Raw genomic sequence first — 21,701 nt, 5'->3', positions numbered from 1 at the left:
ATATTTGCCACTATTTTATCATTATGAACAATATGTAAAAAAAGCTCAGAAGTCACATGTAGGTTCACTGGTAGTTTTGAATCATAAAATAAAATGGATATATTCACATTTAAACATCACAACACACCTGGTTCCTAACACCACCACTGTAAAGAACTTTGAGATGGAAAGTTTCTCTCAGATGAAACGTTTTACATCAAACCACTCTGAATGAGTTGTTTACATGTTAACCATTTAATTCTGCTGAAATTTTGAAAAATCAGTGGAGTGTCCCTCTATACACTGCTCAAAAAAATAAAGGGAACACTCAAATAACACATCCTAGATCTGAATGAATGAAATATTCTCATTGAATACTTTGTTCTGTACAACGTTGAATGTGCTGATGACAAAATCACACAAAAATCATCAATGGAAATCAAATTTATTAACCAATGGAGGCCTGGATTTGGAGTCACACACAAAATTAAAGTGGAAAAACACAATACAGGCTGATCCAACTTTGATTTAATGTCCTTAAAACAAGTCAGAATGAGGCTCAGTATTGTGTGTGGCCTCCACGTGCCTGTATGACCTCCCTACAACGCCTGGGCATGCTCCTGATGAGGGATCTCCTCCCAGACCTGGACTAAAGCATCCGCCAACTCCTGGACAGTCTGTGGTGCAACGTGGCGTTGGTGGATGGAGCGAGACATGATGTCCCAGATGTGCTCAATTGGATTCAGGTCTGGGGAACAGGCGGGCCAGTCCATAGCTTCAATGCCTTCATCTTGCAGGAACTGCTGACACTCCAGCCACATGAGGTCTAGCATTGTCCTGCATTAGGAGGAACCCAGGGCCAAGCACACCAGCATATGGTCTCAAAAGGGGTCTGAAGATCTCATCTCGGTACCTAATGGCAGTCAGGCTACCTCTGGCGAGCACATGGAGGGCTGTGCGGCCCTCCAAAGAAATGCCACCCCACACCATTACTGACCCACTGCCAAACCGGTCATGCTGAAGGATGTTGCAGGCAGCAGATCGCTCTCCATGGCGTCTCCAGACTCTGTCACATGTGCTCAGTGTGAACCTGCTTTCATCTGTGAAGAGCACAGGGCTCCAGTGGCGAATTTCCCAATCCTGGTGTTCTCTGGCAAATGCCAAGCGTCCTGCACGGTGTTGGGCTGTGAGCACAACCTCCATCTGTGGACCTCGGGCCCTCATACCATCCTCATGGAGTCGGTTTCTAACCGTTTGTGCAGACACATGCACATTTGTGGCCTGCTGGAGGTCATTTTGCAGGGCTCTGGCAGTTCTCCTCCTGTTCCTCCTTGCACAAAGGCGCAGGTAGTGATCCTGCTGCTGGGTTGTTGCCCTCCTACGGCCTCCTCCACGTCTCCTGGTGTACTGGCCTGTCTCCTGGTAGCGCCTCCAGCCTCTGGACACTACGCTGACAGACACAGCAAACCTTCTTGCCACAGCTCGCATTGATGTGCCATCCTGGATGAGCTGCACTACCTGAGCCACTTGTGTGGGTTGTAGAGTCCGTCTCATGCTACCACGAGTGTGAAAGCACCACCAACATTCAAAAGTGACCAAAACATCAGCCAGAAAGCAGAAAGGTACTGAGAAGTGGTCTGTGGTCCTCACCTGAAGAACCACTCCTTTATTGAGTGTGTCTTGCTAATTGCCAATAATTTCCACCTGTTGTCTATTCCATTTGCACAACAGCTGTGAAATTGATTGTCAATCAGTGTTGCTTCCTAAGTGGACAGTTTGATTTCACAGAAGTTTGATTTACTTGGAGTTATATTGTGAATTCAGCAGCTAAAATATCTATAAATTTAAATGTAAACATTATAACAAGTTAAAGTATATACATGCACTGACCATGGAGGAAAGTGGGAGAGGCACTTATTCAGGATTATGGTGTGATATATATGCCCTGCGATGGACTGGCAACCTGTCCAGGGTGTATCCTGCCTTCCGCCCGAAGACTGCTGGGATAGGCTCCAGCATCCCCCCGCAACCCTGACGGAGAAGCGGCTTAGAAAATGGATGGATGGATGGTGTGATATATACAGTGGACGGTGCATTACAGTGTGTATGATAAAGTGCATGTGCAGCAGTTTAAAGCAGAGGGATGGGAGAAGGGTCCAGTGGGATGATGGCTGCCTGGGGAAATAAGATGTGAAGAAGGCGGTTGGTCCAAGTCTTTTGGTCTCCGCTGAGATGGAAATGGCCGGAAGAGAGCGTGACCAGGGTGTAAGGGGTCAGCCATGATATTTCCCACCCTCCTTCTCATCCTAGACGAGTAAAGGACTTTGAATGTGTAGAACAGACAGCCGATGACAGACGATATTGTTGTTCTGGCCCCATGGTTTCAACACAGGACAGCAGCACATTACACAGGAATACATATAGTGCAGATACATGACTGCGTGAAATGAGTGCAGAATACAACATACACACATGACAGTAAATACTAGACAGGACAGCAAAACAATATATACAAGTGCTCAGCATATGTATGTATATATACACACACATACAGATATATGCATGGATTGGCATCAAGCAGAAACACAGCAACTACATTACACCGCCAATCCAGAAAGGGGGGGCGGGGAGGGGGAGGGTTGGGGTAGGGGTGGAGGGGAGAGGTTGGTTGACAATCCAGTAATAATATCTGACATGTGAGATGTGGGGATATTTTACTGATTTATTAAAAACTGTAGTTTTCATTATAAAAAGTAAAAGAGGAAGAGCATTTGATCCACTGATTTTTCAGAATTTCTGCATAAAAAGCTGTGAACAAAGTCATTCTGAGTGGTTTGATGTGAAATTAGCCACTGCAATCACAGTAATGACAGAAAGGTTCAAAGCACATAAAAGCTGCCTGACAGAAAGTTATTACATAAAGTAGTCATGAGTACATTGGCTTCACTCTCATGCAATGGTTTTGTGGCGTGGTACATGCAAGATGTTATGAGGCAAAATAGCAGCTGAAGAAAAATCCTTTTTTCAGATTTACCACCATTTTATCATTATCAGCATTACGTGTAAAAACTCAGAAGGCACATGTAGGTTCACTGGTGGTTTTGGATAGTAAAATAAAATGGATATATTTACACTGTAAACATCACGACACCTGGTTCCTATCATTGCCCCTGAAAAGAGCTTTCAGTTGGAACGTTTGTCTAGAACGCAACGTTTTACATCAAACCACTCTGAATGACTTTGTTTACGTCTTATACATTCATTTATGCTGAAATTTTGAAAAACCAGTGGAGTGCCCCTTTATAGTTTGAACTGGGTTAGGCATGGCACAGCAGTATTTAGCTACACTCCTACAGAAGATGCTGATAATAACCTACAAAGACAGGAAAACAATTGCCATCATATAGTCATCATCACTTCTGCAGTGATCTCATGCCTTTTAACCTATGATAAACAAACTGACCACTCAGTGGAGCAGCAGTAGGACATGTTACTTTTTCTTTTTCACTCTCTCTTTGGTGTCTTATAGACAGCTTTACTGAAATATGCTTATCAGCTTCCCAGACTGCAGTTTTAAAGCTGCATTGCCATCTGTCTCCTTACATGTATATTCTCATCTTGAATGTAAGTGACTGTAATGTCATCCAGGCTGACATTGAGCATATCTAAGATTCTCTGATCAAGAAGGGCGCCCTCTACTGGTAAAAAATACATACAAGGTGTTGTCCTGCCCAAAACATGGAATGAGCTGTTCAGCACTACCAAGTCACATCATTCTCCCAATAATACACTGGCATAAAAAACAATCTACTGTAATACACTATAATATTATTGCTATAATATTTTGCATAAAGCACTTTTTTTTGTATGTGAAACCAATAGGGCGATATTTTGGTAACACTGGTGCTATCATATTTTAATAGACCTCCTTGATCTTCAAAAATGTAACAAGGCCACAGTGCAACTGGCTATTAATGCACGTTAGGCTGAGATTAAGAACCATTTCTAGATCTAAGTGATGTAAGCAGTCACTTACACCACTTTTACTTACTAATACTGAGATGTTGGTGCTGTTGACCCACCACTTCACGCGATCACACAGGTTTGGTGACGGTGGAGTGGGGGGATGTGTCAGGGTACTCTCATATGTATGTTACCTTCTGGTTCTCTCCTTTTAGTTTATGCTGTTATAGCTAGATCTGCCGGACTCACCAGCCACACTCTGGGGGAAATCATATTTATTACAGTCATATTTATGAGCAGAACTAATTTTGTCTTTTCACCCTTCCTGAGGTAATGACTGCCCTCCCACCCTGCTGAAGACTGACCATCAGGGCCTCCTCCTCACCATCACCAACCCGCTCTCCTGTTCATTTGTGCTGCAACACCCTCAATTACATCACTGTGCCATCCAGATGTACCAGCATTGAGATAGGATGGGACTGTTTCAGCTCACGCCCACTTTCCATAAAGACTCAGTCAGAGTCTGCCTCAGTCAGAGACTGCCTCTACCAGTGCAGTTTCTAAAGCTTTACCATCTAGACTTCAAACAGAGATCCTCTTAGCTTTGATTTGGTATTTAGCTTATTAAATTGTAAACACTGTTTGTCCAGAGGAGGATGGGTCTCCCCTTGTGAGTCTTGGTTCCTCCCAAGGTTTCTTCCTCCAGACTGAGGGAGTTTTTCCTTGTCACCATCGCCTCTGGCTTGCTCACTGGGGGATATATGTTGTAACTGTGTGTTCTCAAACTTTTGTAAAGCTGCTTTGTGACAACATTGTTGTAAAAAGCGCTATACAAATAAACTTGAATTGAACTAGTAAGTTTTTTTTGACGTATTTACTGTTATTTATCAAAAACACATTGAGTCCAGATATTTTCTTGGGTTGTTTTTTTTTTTTATCAAGATCAATCTGTTCTATTCTTGCATACAAAGGAATATGATTGATGTGTGGGGGTGGGGCCCTTTTAAGAACTATGGCTGTACACAGTACATTAAAGACGTCTCTCTATAAAGCTCATTTGGCAACCCTCTTCAAAGAGGTTACATTTACTCAATTTCCTCTTGTCTTAAATGTAATTGGCCAGCCAAAACAAGATTGATTTTTAAAGTTTACTTACTAGCTTTCCGACAGAGCTATGAGGCAGATGCAGCTAACAAATACTGGAAGCTCGCTTACACTCCCCATCACCCCAGTTATCACAAACTTGAGCATGACGTCCACAAAAATACAGACAAAAGAAAGTCAGTCTGGCTTTAGGTCGCTGTTGGGTTTTCCAACAGGATAGTGACCAGAAGCCCACTTGCAAGTTGATTCAAAACCTTATGAAGGATACCAAAGTCAAGGTCCTCTAGTGGACCTCTCAAAGCCCAGATCTCAATCCTGTTGAGAATCTACAGCTCAAGGTTCCAGTCCAAGCTCAAAAAGCATGTAATTTGGAGGAGCTGTTAGAATCTGTCAGAGGGCTAATCATTTTGGTCTTGTCATTTTTGTCTTTTGTTGTTTCAGTTCAGTGCATCAATAAAATATCTTCATCAAAATTTGTGGAGATTTTTCTTTGGTTTTCTTTGGTCTTTTGGAAGGAATTGTATATTACTATCACTAGCCATCTCCTCAGAAAAGCTAAGGGTCTTGTTCGATTTCATAATAATGGTAGTAATTTTGACCTTGTTGGTGCCTGTTTAACCCCTTCAATAGCCAGATCCCATTGGTGGGCTCAAAGTTTAATTATACACTTCTAAAATCTAAAAATAGCCCAGAAGTCCCTGTAGTTACTGAATAATAAGCCGTAATATGTAATAAGCCTAGGATTTAAGGGGTTAAGATTACTTAACAGCTCAAAAATGGTTTGAGGCAAGTTTGTTATGATTTAAATTTGCACAGTGCTAATTGGTGTGGTAATTAGCTTCTATTACTTGTTAGCATTAGCCTTGTAGCTCTAGTGCAAACCTAAAGAATTTCACACTCCTGGCTGATTGACTACATTTGGCATGAAACCTGTTTTTTTGCTTTAAGTGCTCCTTTTGTAAATGTTGTAGAGATGAGTAGAAACGGTAGCTTGCTCCTCTCCTCTCCTGCTTAGGTGAATGAGCGAGAGAGAGAGACAGAGTGGTCATTAGTGGTTGGCAGTGGGGCCTTGGCTGTGCTTTCTGCTTGCCAGCGTGAACCCCTTGGGGGTCCTAAAAGGCAGTGAGCCACCCAAGTGCTAACCAGCCCCCATCAGCCCTGCAGGCCAGGACAAGCTGCTGGGGAAAATTATTTAGTGACGAGACGCTGGAAAGCAGTCCAGTTCAAACACCCTTTATGATGTAGCTGTGGAAAAGGCCCTGCCACATTAAAATGCTAAGCGAAAGCGCTGGTCTTGGATAAATTGAATTTGGATTCTGGTGCTAGCTTTTATGACCGGAGCCCTTTGATAGGGCTTTTCTATGGTGGGATGGCAGCGTGCCTTTCTGAGCCAATTTCACATAAAGTCCTCCAACTGAAGTTCAGATCTCACAGCATGGACCTGTGTGACCAGTCAATCATTTTAAATGATGTTCAGATGGAAAAGGTATGAGAGTCTCAGCGATTTCCATAAACAATTACTCAGTTATTAAAATAAAAATATAAAAAAGGTCTTTTCCAATTCACAAACGTTGGCCATATGTTTTGTTGATTTTCTAAGTAAATACATTAACACACCCTCTACAGAGAACCCATTCCTCCAAATTTACCAAATGAGTTTATCATATTAGGAAAAACATAAAATATAGCCTGTGCAAAAGACATGGCACATTTTAGATTTGATGCTTTATGTTTTCCAGTATGTTAAACACATGCACTAAAATTGATATTAAAATGCCATCATTCTATGTAGAAGTTCCCTGTAGAAGATTTACCATTTTCACTTTAGAAAATCAACGTGCATAAAAAACTAATAAAAAAAAAAAAACTGACACCTGACCAAGGGTGTTCAAACATTTGTACATGACTATATGTTTACATACTTTTTGGATTATGACACCTACTAAAGTTGAGCCCAGAGCAAGACACAAACAACACATGAACAAATGGTTTTCAAGGACTGATATTTGTGTTGTATTCTGGATCCGTGCCTGGAATCCATATGTATTGCTTTAATTAGTTAATTTTAATTCATTCATTCTTTCAAACGTTTGCCCTTTAAAGGCCGTATACAAAGGGAAATAAACCATTCTTGTAAATAAAGGAGTTTGATATAGAATGTAAACATGATGTTTCTAAATGCACTGCACGGTCTGCAGCAATGTCTCCTTTTAAATCTATGACGTTTGTGATGTCACAACCTGGCTTATGTGTATTTTTTACATTTTTACATTTGTTGCATGCATTTCAGCCTGGACTACTTTTTGAACAATCAGAACGGAGATCATAAACATATCAGTCTTAAAGGCGAGGCAACAAAACCAGTCTGTTTAACTGTAAGGGTCAGAAAATAGACATGAGAAATGAACTATGACTGTTTTTGTTACATAAAAACACAGATGTTATGGTGCACCGTATTGTCAGCCAGTATATAAATCTACAACAGCCGCAGTAGGCCCACACTGAATGATTTAGTGTATGCAATGAATATCTGGGCTGCAGTCTGTCTAGTCCGTTGCCGCCCAAGTGGCCTTTGGGCTAAAGTTGGCCAGTGAGGACTTTTTGATTTGGCAAGTTACCCTACCTAAAACCCCCCAAAGCTACTCATGAGAGAAGATTTTATACAAGTTGGAACAATATGTTAAATGCAAATCAAAGCAACAATTTATAGTCTACTTTAATTGTTTATAATGAAAACACTACAAAGACAAGCTATGCAAAATGTACATATATCCTGGGCCCCAGTGATTGCCGTGAGTGCCAGCAGGAAGGCAGGGCCCAAACAAAACCTCACAAAGACAGTGGGGAGAAGACGAAGTCCCCCATTCCCTACAGATTTCGTCTTCTCCCCCTGTCTTTGTAGGGTTTCATCTGGGCTTCGAGGTCGCAGTCATATTTGATTATAAGAGGAACATCCAAGACAAACCTTGTCCTTTATGAGCAAGAATGTGTGGCACATTATAAAGTTCAAAATACAACAATGAAGACTCTGTACAGTTATGCACATAAAACGCTGTATAGCAGAATACTGGCAAAGAAATCAGTTTTCAAATCTGGATCATTTTAAATCTCTGGTCCCCAAATGATCATTAAGTGCTGTGAAAGTTGGTGTAACACAATGGAAAACACGCTACTGTCCCAACTTTTTTGGAACTTACAGACATCAAATTTGAAATGAATGTATATTTTTAATTTCATGCCAAAATGCTGCCTTTTCATTTGTAACAATTTTGGATAGAGTTTTTGAAAAGAAGAACAGTTGTTGTTAATAGAAAGTACATTTCTAATTCTCTAATTAAGGCAATATTGATTATAACATGTTATTGATATTTCTTGCATGTGTAAATCACACCCCCAACTGTCATGATTGGCTCCTCCCAGTCCATGTGTGTTTGTTTTGGTTTGGCCCGTGTGTATTTGTTTTGGTTTTCTAGTCCTGCCCCCTCGTTTCATGACTCCACCCCAATTGTCTCCACCTGTGTTTGTACCTGTCCCTCTTTACCCTTATGTATTTAAGCCCTGTGTTTTCCCCGGTCTGGTTACTGGTCTTTGTTTGATCGTGCTGTTTGTTTGATGTATGTTGGCAGAACAGTTTGAATCTTTGTTTGTTGTTTGGTGATTAGGATTTGTTTGTGTTTCTTGTCATGTCTAACTCTCGTGCAATCCGTGTTGGCTCTATGACCCTGGACCGGCTCGACCCTGATTTTGGATTTGCCCATAATAAATCTTGCTTATCTCATCACGTGTGTCTACCTCCTCAGAAAGACCAGTCATCAAAGGACGCAGCGAGTAAGCGAGATACTGGCATGTGGTTGTTCTGTTGGGACGAAACTCTGGCTGTTTCCACGCAGATCGTGTTACCCGCGTTCCAACGCTGCCCTGCCAGTGAGAGCAAATCCCCTGGTGCTGAGGGAACACAAGCATCTCGACGGTCTCGCAAGAAAGCGAAGGACCTTCCCGCCTTGTGTCTGGATGACGAGTGCTCAGGTAAGCGCCTTGGGTCCGTCCGTCTTGAGCAACAAGACGAGACGGATGGAACATTCAGATTCACTGATCCCGTGGCCACACCCAGCGGCAAGCCTGTGCCTCTGGACCCGCCGCCAGTTGCTGTGTCTCCGGACCCGCTGCCAGTCTCTGTGGACGTCGCCTGCCCCTGTGGACGTCGCAGCAGGCCCACCTGCCCCTGTGGATGTCGCAGCAGGCCCGTCTGCCCCTGTGGACATCGCAGCAGGCCCGCCTGCCCCTGTGGACGTCGCTGCAGGCCCGCCTGCCCCTGTGAACCTTACAGCTCCTTTGTTCCTGCCCTTCCCGCCCTTGCCTGTGTCTGTTCCTGTGTCTGCTGTTCCCCGTGGCCCTCCTGTTTCTCCTGTCTCTGTTCCCCGTGGGTCTCCTGTTTCTCCCGTGTCTGCTGTTCCCCGTTGGCCTCCCATTCGTTCTGTCTGCTTCTGGGTCTCCTGTTTCGGTTCCTTTGTTTTTGCCTTCGTCTGTTCCTGGGTTTGTCTTGTTCCCTTCTGTCGTGTAGGTGCCCGTTCCTGTGGTGGTTCCCGTTCCTGTGTCTCCTTTTGTTTCTGTCCCGGTTTCTGTTTGTGCCTGTTTCTGTGCCTGTGTCTGTCTTGGTTCCTGTTCCCCTGTCTTTTGCATGGTCTGTGGTTCGTTCTTGTTTCCCTCGTTCCTGTTGTTCCTCCGTTCGTCTCTTGTACAGCGTCTTTTTGTGGTGTGCCTCCTCGTCCTCCCTCCGTGTTTCGTGCTCGTTCTGTTCGTATTTCGTCTTTTCCTGTGTCTGCTGTTCCTTGTTCCCATGTTTGTGCTCCTGTGCCTGTGGTTCCTGTTCTGTGTTCTCCTTCTGTTCCTGCTCCTGTGCCTGTTCCCGCTTCTGTGCCCTTGGCTTCTGCTCCCGTTTCTGCTCCTGTGTCTGTTTCTGTGCCTGTGCTTTCTGGTCCTGTTCCATGTCCTGTGCCTGTTCTGTTCTCTGTTCCTCATGTTCCGTGTTCTATCTGTTTTTGGGTTCTTTGATGGGGGGGGGGGGTACTGTCACGATTGGCCCCTCCCAGTCCATGTGCGTTTGTTTTGGTTTGTTTGTTGTTTCTCGTCATGTCTAACTCATGCAATCCGTGTTGGCTCTATGACCCTGAACCGTCTCGACCCTGATTTTGGATTTGCCATTAATAAATCTCGCTTTTCTCGGCACGTGCGTCCGCCTCCTCGCTCCCCGTCACACCAACAATGTACAACATGAAAAAATAGAACATTGTTCGTTTTTGTACTGTTTTCAATTTCATGATGAATGGATCAATAGAAATGCTAATAACAGAATAATTGTTTTTATAAAATCTCTTTACATGAACTTACATTGAAAGTAAACATTTGTGCCATTTTCTATAAAGTTACCACTTCAGAGAATTTTTCTGAGAGTCATGATAAGTGAATAATTATTAAATATTTAAGTCTTTTAGTAACAAAATATAGTGTAATGATTTAAATAATGAAACCTATATACTTTCTTCACTGGTGTACTGTCTGTCTTTTTGGCCCTCAGCTAACCCTCAGCATTGCACTTTGGCCAGCCCTGGTCTAGACTATGAACTATAATCCTCTACAAGCCTGTATGAATATGTAGAAGATACTGAAACCCAGTCTAAAGGCGTTTAGTGTCACTTTGGAAGAGTTTTACTGAGGAAAACATGGAGCAGCAGGCAGTGAAGCCAGTGCTCATTATGTGACAGACAGAGAGAGGCTGACAGGCAACCAGGCTGAATTTCACTGAGGTCTGGAGAAGTGTCCGCTACCTGGGGACGCAGGCCATAGAGACACACTCAGACTTCATGTCATGCTGGTGTGCATTCTCTTTCTCTGGCTGACTCTCCACCACACTGCTCTTCTACTGTTCTCTCTGTTATTGCAGTCTTAGCGCTGTCTCATAAACAGACAGGGGCTTTGTCAAGCTCCAACTCCAAGAACTGAGTCTGTATAGCATGGGAGCAGGTCCCAACATACACAGTGCGGTACATGGGGCAGTACATGCCATTGTTTTTAGCTGATTTCATTTTACCTGGAGAGCTTCTCTAATATAACCCTTAGTCGCAGAAATTACTGGTGCATAGAAGTATGAGTACCTATTAATAATTTCTCACCTATAGATTAGTGAAAGCAACAGAGAAACTCTGTTGAAAGTGCATATTTTAAACACTGAATCAATGCATTTGTGTTTGTAAGGAGGAAAGTTTTAAATTGACAAAATGTGTTTGCAATGTTTTTGGCATTTCTTGACAAGTGAAGACTCTGTCAATACAGAACTTAAATGTAATTCTTTACTTAAAACTACACTATGTACATTTTGGGGATTTGAAGGCCTCTCTGATGGAAGAACATGATTTTGCATTGTGTGTGTAATGTCAATATGTAAAGTCATATTAGAGTGGTCTGAAAAATTTTGTCTTTAAAATCATAATTTCAGGTTTTACAGGGCAACTCACAGCAGCACACACACCATATTTTAGCCTGTTTCTTTTCTGACTCAGTAATGCTTCTTCTTTTACAAAAAAAAAAAAAAAAAACGTACATAGTGCAGCTTTAACTATGTAATTACTAGCGATTATGTAATTACATATGAATAACATAGCAAAACCTCTTACCTGATACCTCTTTGCTTGAGTTAACTGACGGGATCTGTGATTTTAATTTAGTATGAACCTTCAATGTAATTTTTACAGGCATTGTGAGTGAACGCAGTAAGAAGGAGGGTCTCTGAGTTGGCTGAGTGATTTCTCTTAGGGTGTGGTGTGAGGAGGAGGTGAAACATAATATTATTGGTTAACATTATTTTTCCCTGTCCACTGGTGCACAGCGATGTAATGAAAACTCGGACGACTTCTATAGTTGGGAAAAGGCACTGGATTTTAAAGGAAAATCATGGGAAAATAAGATGTTTGTCTTTTAAATGAGGTGGAGGATGGGGCTTAATAGGACCAGCAACATGAGCTAACAAGGAAAAAAATGTATAGTTTGATTTCTGGTTGATAATTATTAGCAGTCCTGTATGAATCCACCTCTCAATCATGCAATAACAAAAGTGCCATGCATGTGTAATTATTATTGAGGGTAGCGCCTGTACTTTGATCTGTACATCCAGGCTATGACCCTGAGTCTTTTTTCTAGTTGTAAATTACAAGAGCAGTGGGGTTTCATCCTCTGAAGTTCATCCTCACAACCTGGAGCATTATTATCAGTACTAGTAAGGGAACAGCATATAAAAGCCTTTAGAGGAACAAGAAACAAAATGTTAATGAGAGAATAGACGAGAAAACTGAGATAGAAGGTAAACTGTAGAGGCTTCCTGAGGCTCTTTCAGCTAAGCATGTGTGCATACTTACAATAAAGCAGTAGTTACAGCACATTATGTGTGATTTAAATGGAGCATAGTGTCACTGTCAGAAAAACATAGTATCTACTTTTTTTCCGTTTACATATTGTTTGAGCTCAGTCGATGTCCTTTACATTGCGTGAACATTTCATGATGTATGGACCAATAGAAATGCTCCAAATCAAACCCTTAAAACCTCAGGTTTATAACATTCTAAGGCTTATTACTCGGTGACTACAGGGACTAAATGGCTGAGTGATTCTTAGGTAACAGAAGTGTATATTAGAACTTTGGGCTTGGTGGTGGGCCCTGGCCATTTAAGGGATTAAATGAAATGACATTGCTTTACATTGACTTACATTAAAAGTAAAGATCGTGTTTTTTTTTTTTTTTTTGTTTTTTTTTTTTTTTAAAAAGTAAAGATCGTGTTTGCCCTCTCCTGCAAATAGTTTTTTCTTTTTAGAAAGTGATGATGTGATGATTTCATCAGACCATCTTACACACACACACACACACACACACACACACACACACACACACACACACTAAACAATTAGCCTTACTAAAGGTGTTTACCCTGCATTTGAGTAGAACTGGAATAAAATATTTTGAAAAGCTGTAGGTGAGAGAAACCCTCTCCTCTTTTTCCACAATAACCCTCACCCCCTCATTCACTCACAGTAAAAAATGAGCCTTCCAGAGACTCTACTGAAAGAGAATGAGGGTAAAAAAAACAAAGAATGAAAGAAATGGTGAAAGGGGCTGAATCATTGTTGCTGCATTTTTACAGTCAGCTGAGAGTCACGTGAATGTGGGTAAATGAGTCGAGAGAGAATGTGTGTGCGTGTGTGCGTTAGTGCATGTTAGTATGTGTGTGTGTGTGCTTGTTCAGGCTTTAACTCAATAGGGACACAAGTGAAAACGAAGTGCTGACTAAACATTTAAGCCGTATTATAGATGACCACTGTTTGTTTGTGTGGCTAGGATCCACAAGGTCTACAGAGCCAGAGAGCCATTTGACCTCAGTTCACTTGCATAACCTCCCAGGAAAGTTTACTGAGTGCATGACAGGGAATGTGCCCTTCAAACAAACTGATTTCTTTGGTAAATGGATCTATACGGCATAAAACTGCCATAGATCTTGATACTCTATGGATCTACAAGGTACAGATTTTCTACTAATCTCTAAGGTATATACAGTAGATCCACATGGTGTAGGTCTTCTATAGATCTGCTATATGTTATAATGCTATATGGATCTGTAGACTGAATATAGATCTTAATGGTATATGGTTTTTTATGTTGTAGATCCTCTGTACACCATAAAAAAATCTACAAAGTAATAATTTTCTATATATCTCTATGGATCTATGTAGTATTGATTTTCCATTGATATTGATGGTATATGAATCTATATTGCATAGATCCTCCACTGATATCTATGGTAAATCAATTTTGTTAGTATTGATTGTAGATCCCCTATAAATATTTATGGTATATACATTTATGGTATATTCATAGTATATAGATCTATATGGCATAGGACTCCTTTAGATATCTATGGTATTTGGATCTATATATACAGATCTACAGTATATGGATCTATATGACAAAGATCCCTCAAAGATTATTAGTTATAATTTATGATATATGGTGCAGACCTCTTCTGCAGATCTCTATGCTGTTTCCTGTCATGGAGCTACTCTTGGCTGGATAGGTTTACTCCATGAAAGTCACTGTATCTGATATACTTAGACCAGCACCACAGATATTACCATGAAGCTACTATGGCTCCCTATTGAAATAATTCCTGGTCTATGGCCTGTCCTTCTGATGTAGAAGTTAGATAGATAGATAGATAGATAGATAGATAGATAGATAGATAGATAGATAGATAGATAGATAGATAGATAGATAGATAGATAGATAGATAGATAGATAGATAGATAGATAAATAGATAGATACTTTATTGAACCCGAAGGAAATTTAGCAAAGTTATAAGGTAGGTGGAGCTTATAACATGGTCAGTGCATGGAAGTATAAGGTAGTGTTTCTCATAAAGTGGATGCAAAGCATGTCATTTCCTGACTGTAATAAAAATTCATTTTAAGAGATTAGTTTGGAAGCAGGGTCGCAAGGCTAGCTAATAATTGAAAGAAAAATATTTTTCTCTGAAATCTCATGCTGTCAAATCCAGTGCTGGTTCTGGTGGCAGGTCCACTTTTATTGGTGTTTGCTGTGGTCCAACAGAAAATGATTTAGATCTGAAATGAAACCCATGTATTGCAGTAGAACTGAGTCTGTTATATGAATAATAAGAAAACCACACATGTTAAAAACAGAAGAGAATAAACAGAAGATTTATAATTTTTGTTGAAGAATTATGGACTTATAATAAGCCTAGTACTTAACATGGCAACTCTCTCCACTCCAAAGACTTTGAAAGTGGGCAATAAAATGGTGAGTAATAAGCTGATAATTTGCAGTTGCTCTCAGTGTTTTCCCATGAGAGTTAAAGAAATTAAATTTTCATAGATCTTTCCTTTTTTGTTTTTTTTTTACAGGTTTTGGATGCTGTACAAGTACAGTCATGCAGCCAAGAAGGTTCAAATTACATGGAAAGTATATCCACAAGGGCATGCAGTGCCACTGTGTGAGTTTTTTTCTGTGCATGTGCGCATCCTCAGGCCTCAGAGCTTCTGCTTTCCTCATAGAGTGGGTTGGAGAAAGACAGTTTGGCTGGACACTGAAAGCAACAAACAAAAACAGGCAGACCATGTGAGCTATGGAAAGAATTCAAGTAAGCAGGTATTGCTTTCATTGTGGTAAAAGCTTTCCCTCAAATCTCATTCATTCTTGGTTTTGTATGACTGAAATGAGAGCCACCGATAAAAAATAAAGTGAATTTCTACAGTAGCCCTGCGTAAAAACTTGATAGAAAGGTTGACCCTTGACTTAAAGGTAACTTTCTGATCAACTTGATTTTAACCTAATGGTCATTATATAAAATCAACTGGGCTGGAATATAGAGCCAAAATAATTGCTTTCCAAATTCTTTAGATAAGCAGTCTCCACTGCTTATCTAAAACTAAAATCCCATGCATCATATAATGCCTTGATAATAAATGTCTTATTATGTTTTGAGTATGAATTAGAATACACCTATGGTGACAACTTTTTAAGTGTTGGACTGAGGTCAAATCTGGTACTAGCAACAGAGTGGCCCCTCTAAAACTTGCCCTCATATTCCTCTTTGTGCTTTTTTTATGTCTAGAGTACAATCAATAACATAAGCAAAACAAACTAGCTAGCAAAATGCTGTCATGTTCCCTGCACACACTCAGCACATCTAGATGCTCAACTGGAGCCTCTGGGGGACTTTTCAGCTATGCTAACATACATTACATCCATGGGCTAATGACAAGTATACAGTGTGGACCCCTACTTTTAGCTCCATCTTAATCAAGTGTTGGATTGGCTTAGAAATTTATCACTCAGTTTTTTCACACCCTGATACACTATATGGCCAAAAGTATGTAGATACCTGACCACATCAACTACTTGACCTTGTTGGACATCCCTTTCCAAAACCATGGGCATTAATATGGAGTTTCCCCCCTTTGCAGGTATAACATTCACTGCTTTTCTGGAAAGGCTTTCCAGATTTGGAGTGTGTCTGTGGGAATTTGTGACCATTCACTCAAAAGAGCATTTGTGCCTGACCTCAACACAATCAACATACCAATTCATCCCAAAGGAGTTCAGTTTAGAGGTCAGAGCTCTGTGCAGGCCACTGAAGTTCCTCCACAGCAAACTATGTCTTTATGTACCATGCTTTGTGCACAGATGCGCAGTCACACTGGAACAGGAAAAGACCCTCTGCAAACTGTTGCCACAGAGTTGGAAGCATATAATTGTCTTAACTGTCTTTGTATGCTGTATTATTAATACTACCCTTTACTGGGCCTCCTCCACCAAACTTTACTGTTCGCACTACTGTTGGCTAACTTTAGGATGTGTTCTCTTGGCAGGCACCAACCAAGATTTGTCCATAAGACTGCCAGATATTAAAATATTAAAATATTAAAATAAAAAACAACTTCAGCTGACACTTGACACTGCGCATAATAATCTTAGGCTTGTTTGCAGATGCTCGACCATGGAAACCCATTTTGTGATGCTCCTGACCTACAATTCTTGTGCTGATGTTGCTTCCAGAGGAATTTTGCAACAGAGGACAGGCGATTTTTACATGTTACATGCTTCAGCACTTGGCAGCCCTATTCTAAGTTTGCAAGGTCTTTCGCTTCGTGGCCATGCTGTCGTTGCTCGTAGATGTTTCCATTTTACAATAATAGCACTTACAGTTGACAGGGGCAGATCTGTCATGGCAGAAATTCCACAAACTGACTTGTGGCAAAGGTGCCATTCTAGCATAAAGTCATAAAGCTCTTCAGACCCATTCAACTGCCATTTTTTGTCTACAGAGAATGCCTGGCTATGTGCTTGATTTTATATACCGGTTAGCAATGGCTGTGTCTGAAAGACCTGAAACAATCATTCTGAGGGGTGTCCACATTCCTTTGGCCGTATAGTGTAAGTCTACATTCCCACACTTAAGCCAAAATTTCTCACGGTAGTCCTCAGATGTTCTCATTCCAAGATCACGCTTGGCCCTGTGAGACTGACTCCTGTTTAATATTCAAAATTAGTGAGGGACACATGCACTGTAGACATATTATGACTTGTTATGATATTAGATAAAAAAGAGACTGATCATGTATAGTGTGGTGCTTACGGAGGAGGACTGGCACATCTCTTCAGTGCACGCACATTTACTGTGCATGCAGCTGCTCTGCAGAAATTACTAGCCAGAAACAAATATTAGCATCAGAGTAATTCCTCCCACCAGTTAAGTCAATGTCAGCCACAGCAACCACTCGTCTTTCAGATATATGTGTTCGTTTAATGCCGATGAAGCACTTAGCAACAAAGAAAATCTCTGTTAAACCCTATCGCAATGATCTATCTCTGTTAGTGCATAAAAGTGGGTTTTTATTTAGATGTCTATGTCAGGCCTGGTTGGTTCAGGCCTCAAACTTGCAGATATGGATCAGATTGGGGCTTCAACATCATGCCTGTGCAGACCTCTAATACATATATGTTGTACTTCATCATTTGGAGATTGGCTGGAAACACCCTAATATGCCATGGTAACAAGTCCTTTAACTGAATTCATACAATAGTTTTTACTTGTGTTTTCTAAGCCCCATAAGACTCTAGACATCTTAAATATTAAGTTAAGTTGTTTACAGAAATATTATTACTGTATAATAATATATAATTACAGTCACTCTGATAGCAAGCAGTTTTGATTTCCAATAATTTGTGAGAAAAAATCTGGAAGTCTTAGATATGCCATTGACTGAATATGAGCAGTAGCTCAAACAACAGTCACTAGAAATGGAAAATAGAGGCAGCAGCTCTACGCAAGAGCTTGCCACTGAACCATGCAACTGCCCAGACTGTAACTTCTGCACCATTTAAGGTGGGAAAACAAATCATAAAGAGGTGCTAACATCAGCCTCATCAGAAAGTGTTCATGCAAATGTTAACTCGGTGCTAACAAACAAGTACTATCCTATAGAGATGCTAGCAAAAATTCAATTATCAGTGTGGTGGGAATTTCCACATTTTGACAAACTCTTGACATTTATGGCCAAAATTGTTGGCCTGGCTCTAATAGTCATGATTTGCCACTGCTATGATACAACAATATTATTTTACTTTAAACAAACTCAGTTGACATGTTATTGAGTATATAAGGTTAAGTACCTATTTCAGAAATCTTTTATATTTGAAATATAAACTAATCCTATTGCCTTGTTTCTTAAAAAGGATAGTCATGTTTCTTTAGTATATCACAATAACAGATGTGCTATGGCTCTTTTTTTTTTTTTTGCTGCTTTTTTTTTTTTTTACAGGTTTCAGGTTTTACATTCCAACTTCAGGGAAGACTTTGAATGTTTTGAGAATGTTGAGAGTGTCAGGAGACATCAGTTTTTACATCACCCAGGCTTTGAAAACGTCAGCGACACCAGCAGCAGAAACTCGGAATTCAGAGGAAATCAGCTTCAGACAGTCGCTCAGGGAAGCACACTGCCTGTCACCATCATGGTGACATGTTTGTATATTTCATGCATCCTCATAGTTCTGCAAATGTATTGCCAATAGGACAGGATACTGCTCTGACAGGACTTTTTAGTTTGAATCCATTTTGAACTCCGAGGACAGATGTCCCTGCATGATGTGCATTACTGAGGCAGGAATATCTACTCACAAAGCATCTGAAATGAATGTTTATTCACTGAGGCTGTAGTTACCCAATTAAACGATGCATAGCACCACCTACTACACAAGACTTTTACATTTAAAATCCATACAATGATCATTTGCATATGTACTCTAATGTTCGAGTTTGCAATCACTTGCCGTTAATAATTATTGTAATTTTACTCAGTTATACCTGAGCATATAGACCGAAATATATATGATAAAATCCAGATAATATTTCAATTTCTTTTTCAATATTTCAAGTTCTTGGTAACATCAAGAAGTTTTTTTTTCAGTGCTACACTGTAATTATATACTTACAGTAATTTATTAACATATCATGGAAAATGTATTAACATATTAACATATCATGGAAAATGTATTGTTTCTTTGCTTTAATGTAATATATAAACATTATTAAAGATTCAAAACATATTATTCACTCCCCAATCCATACAGTCCATATGTGGAAACTAAGCTTCAGTCTGTTTTGAATCCACTCTTTCTATGATGTCACAAAACCAACACATATACATTTATCCTCCTACTCAGCATACAACACTTTAGCCCTTCACACCGATGTTATAAGGAGTGTCTCTGCCCTAACTGCTTTCTGAATGAGGCACAATACAGGGCAGCCAATCAGAACAGAGCTCATTAACAGACATCAGCCTTAAATGTGCAATAATAGGAACAGCCTGTATAAACAGCCAGGGCCACCTGGTGGGCCCAAAGTTTTATTGCACACACCTAAAAGACAAAAAGAGACTAGAAAATAAATTTTTCAAATACAAGACAGTCTGAATGTTTTTTCCTCAGTGTGATAAATACTGTCATTTTAGAATCACATACAGCTCTGTTCATCATTCTGGACGCCTGTAGTTTTTCATACAAACAACCTAAAAATATATAACCTATGTCATTGTAGAGCACTTGCATCAATCAAATAGAATCAGTTTAATCATGTACCTGCAATAAATTGAAACAGTGATTCCAAAGTTTGAACAGTAGTGTATGTGTATGTTGAGGTGTGTGTATACCTCTAGTTCATCCCTCCATGGATACACACTGATGGCAAGCTTGGGAAATGTACTCCAACTGGACTTAAAGGCTCTTGCTTTCACGTCTGGAAACTGAATGATTGATTACACTGTTAGCCAGCAAACCCCATTAACTCAGTATGGATAATGATATGTGCTGTTATAGAGTCTATGCAATCAGTGCATATGGCATTGCAATGACTTGGAATAATAAGGGCAACTGTTACTGAAATTCAGTAGTAACCAATACCAACCAATTAACCAAGCAATAAAAAACAAAACACACCAATTTTCAGTAAAGATAATTGCTTAAATTCTATTGACTAATTTGAATTGCATAAACTAAAGGTACATTACATAAAAATAAATAAATAATCATATACATAAGTGCTATGACGAATAAACATCATGATTTTGATGGTACATGATATTAGATTACTCTTTTGCAATAAACTAACATGTTTCTGTGCCTTAGTATATTTAGATGATGTTCATGCAGCATATAGATCTAAACATACTGCATGTGAAAATGAGTTGTATTGTATAAAATTATAAAATTGTATAAAAGTATAAAATGCACTCATTAAAATTAATTTTTTCAACTGACCTCTGCTCCCCAGTCAACAGGCTTGACAGTTTCCTCATTGGCAATTAAGCTGGAACCTCTGAACAACCAAAAACACATTAAACAACAATAATAAACAAACTAATATTAAAGAAAAAATATCATATGCAAACGTTTCAACACTGATCAAATTAGATGTTTTATTGATTTTGTAAGTTAAAGTATCCTTTACAAAAAATATACTACATTTTTTTTCTGAAAATGCTAGTGCACAATGTTTAATTAACATGCTGGAAAAAAATATATCTATAAAATGTGCCATAATTTCCCAATATTACAATATAGTTATAGTAATAACTATCCTCTGTAGAAGATGTGTACAATGTCAACAAAACATATTGTGACCAGGGGCGCCCAAACTTTTGTAAATTACTGTAAACTTGACTCAATCTGAAAAAAAGTCTATTATTATTATTTTTATGAATAACATAACAATATAATGCTTCCAATGTATGTAAACTTACTTAGCTGTGTATCTTCTTTGTAGGAAGAAAAGTATTGTGATGGCAACTGCAATAGCCAGTAGAATCACTGCTATACCCACACCAGCATACACTGCCACTGATACACACACACACACACACACACATACATAATGACATATCCAGTCATCATTTAGCTATTTTTACGCACTGCATTCTCGTCGTAAACCCTACCTAGTTCAGTGTCCGGAATCACAGAAATCACATCAGAAGGAGTGGGCGGGGCTGGCTTTTGTTGTACATGGCAACGGCTGCCCGTCCATCCTGATCGACAGCTGAACAGGACAGAAATGAACATATTGTGGCAGCAGCTGTGAAATCCAGTAGGATCACTGCTACACTTACAACAGTGGAGGATACTTGAGGCAGTATTCAGCAATAAAGTGTACCACAAAATCCAGCACACTTCAAACTGATATCATGGATACTTTGAAATAACATTTTAGTCATACCAGTTGCAGAAACCTTAGTAAAAATTTAACAACCACTTCAGCAGCCAGAACTGCATCAAAAGTATATTTGATACACCCTGAATACCAACTTTGTCAAATGCTGGTTACTATGGCTGTGTTTTTCTTGTTCTCTTTGGGCAGACAAGTGAGACAAGCACCAGAACTGAAGTTTGCCTCCATAAAATTGGAAACAAGCTGAACTCAAAAGTTAGTTAATAGGCTCTGATCAGCACTTAAACTCCAGTCTTACTGCATCGACTTGCCAGGCCAACTTATTATTTTTCTATTACTATGAATAGTAATAATACTATTTTGCGCATAGT

The 21,701-nt window shown here is 39.9% G+C and overlaps 1 protein-coding gene across 1 annotated transcript in view; it reads right to left on the bottom strand.

Annotated features, from left to right (window-relative positions):
* Window positions 1–14,906: 14,906 nt before the first annotated feature.
* Window positions 14,907–21,701, bottom strand: part of malrd1 (MAM and LDL receptor class A domain containing 1) — a 93,929-nt gene continuing 87,134 nt past the window's right edge. Inside the window, exons 29-33 of the mRNA XM_017723269.2 lie at window positions 21,101–21,201; window positions 20,909–21,005; window positions 20,427–20,484; window positions 19,820–19,912; window positions 14,907–15,192 (exon numbers count right to left, since the gene is read on the bottom strand). Of these exons, the coding sequence (XP_017578758.1) occupies window positions 15,130–15,192; window positions 19,820–19,912; window positions 20,427–20,484; window positions 20,909–21,005; window positions 21,101–21,201 (412 nt within the window). The 3' untranslated portion in view covers window positions 14,907–15,129. The remainder of the gene's footprint in view (window positions 15,193–19,819; window positions 19,913–20,426; window positions 20,485–20,908; window positions 21,006–21,100; window positions 21,202–21,701) is intronic.

This window comes from Pygocentrus nattereri, chromosome 2 (assembly GCF_015220715.1).
Source record: "Pygocentrus nattereri isolate fPygNat1 chromosome 2, fPygNat1.pri, whole genome shotgun sequence".
NCBI lineage: Eukaryota > Metazoa > Chordata > Actinopteri > Characiformes > Serrasalmidae > Pygocentrus > Pygocentrus nattereri.
The sequence above is the reverse complement of the archived record's forward strand: the minus strand, read 5'-3'. Positions and strand labels throughout refer to the sequence as shown.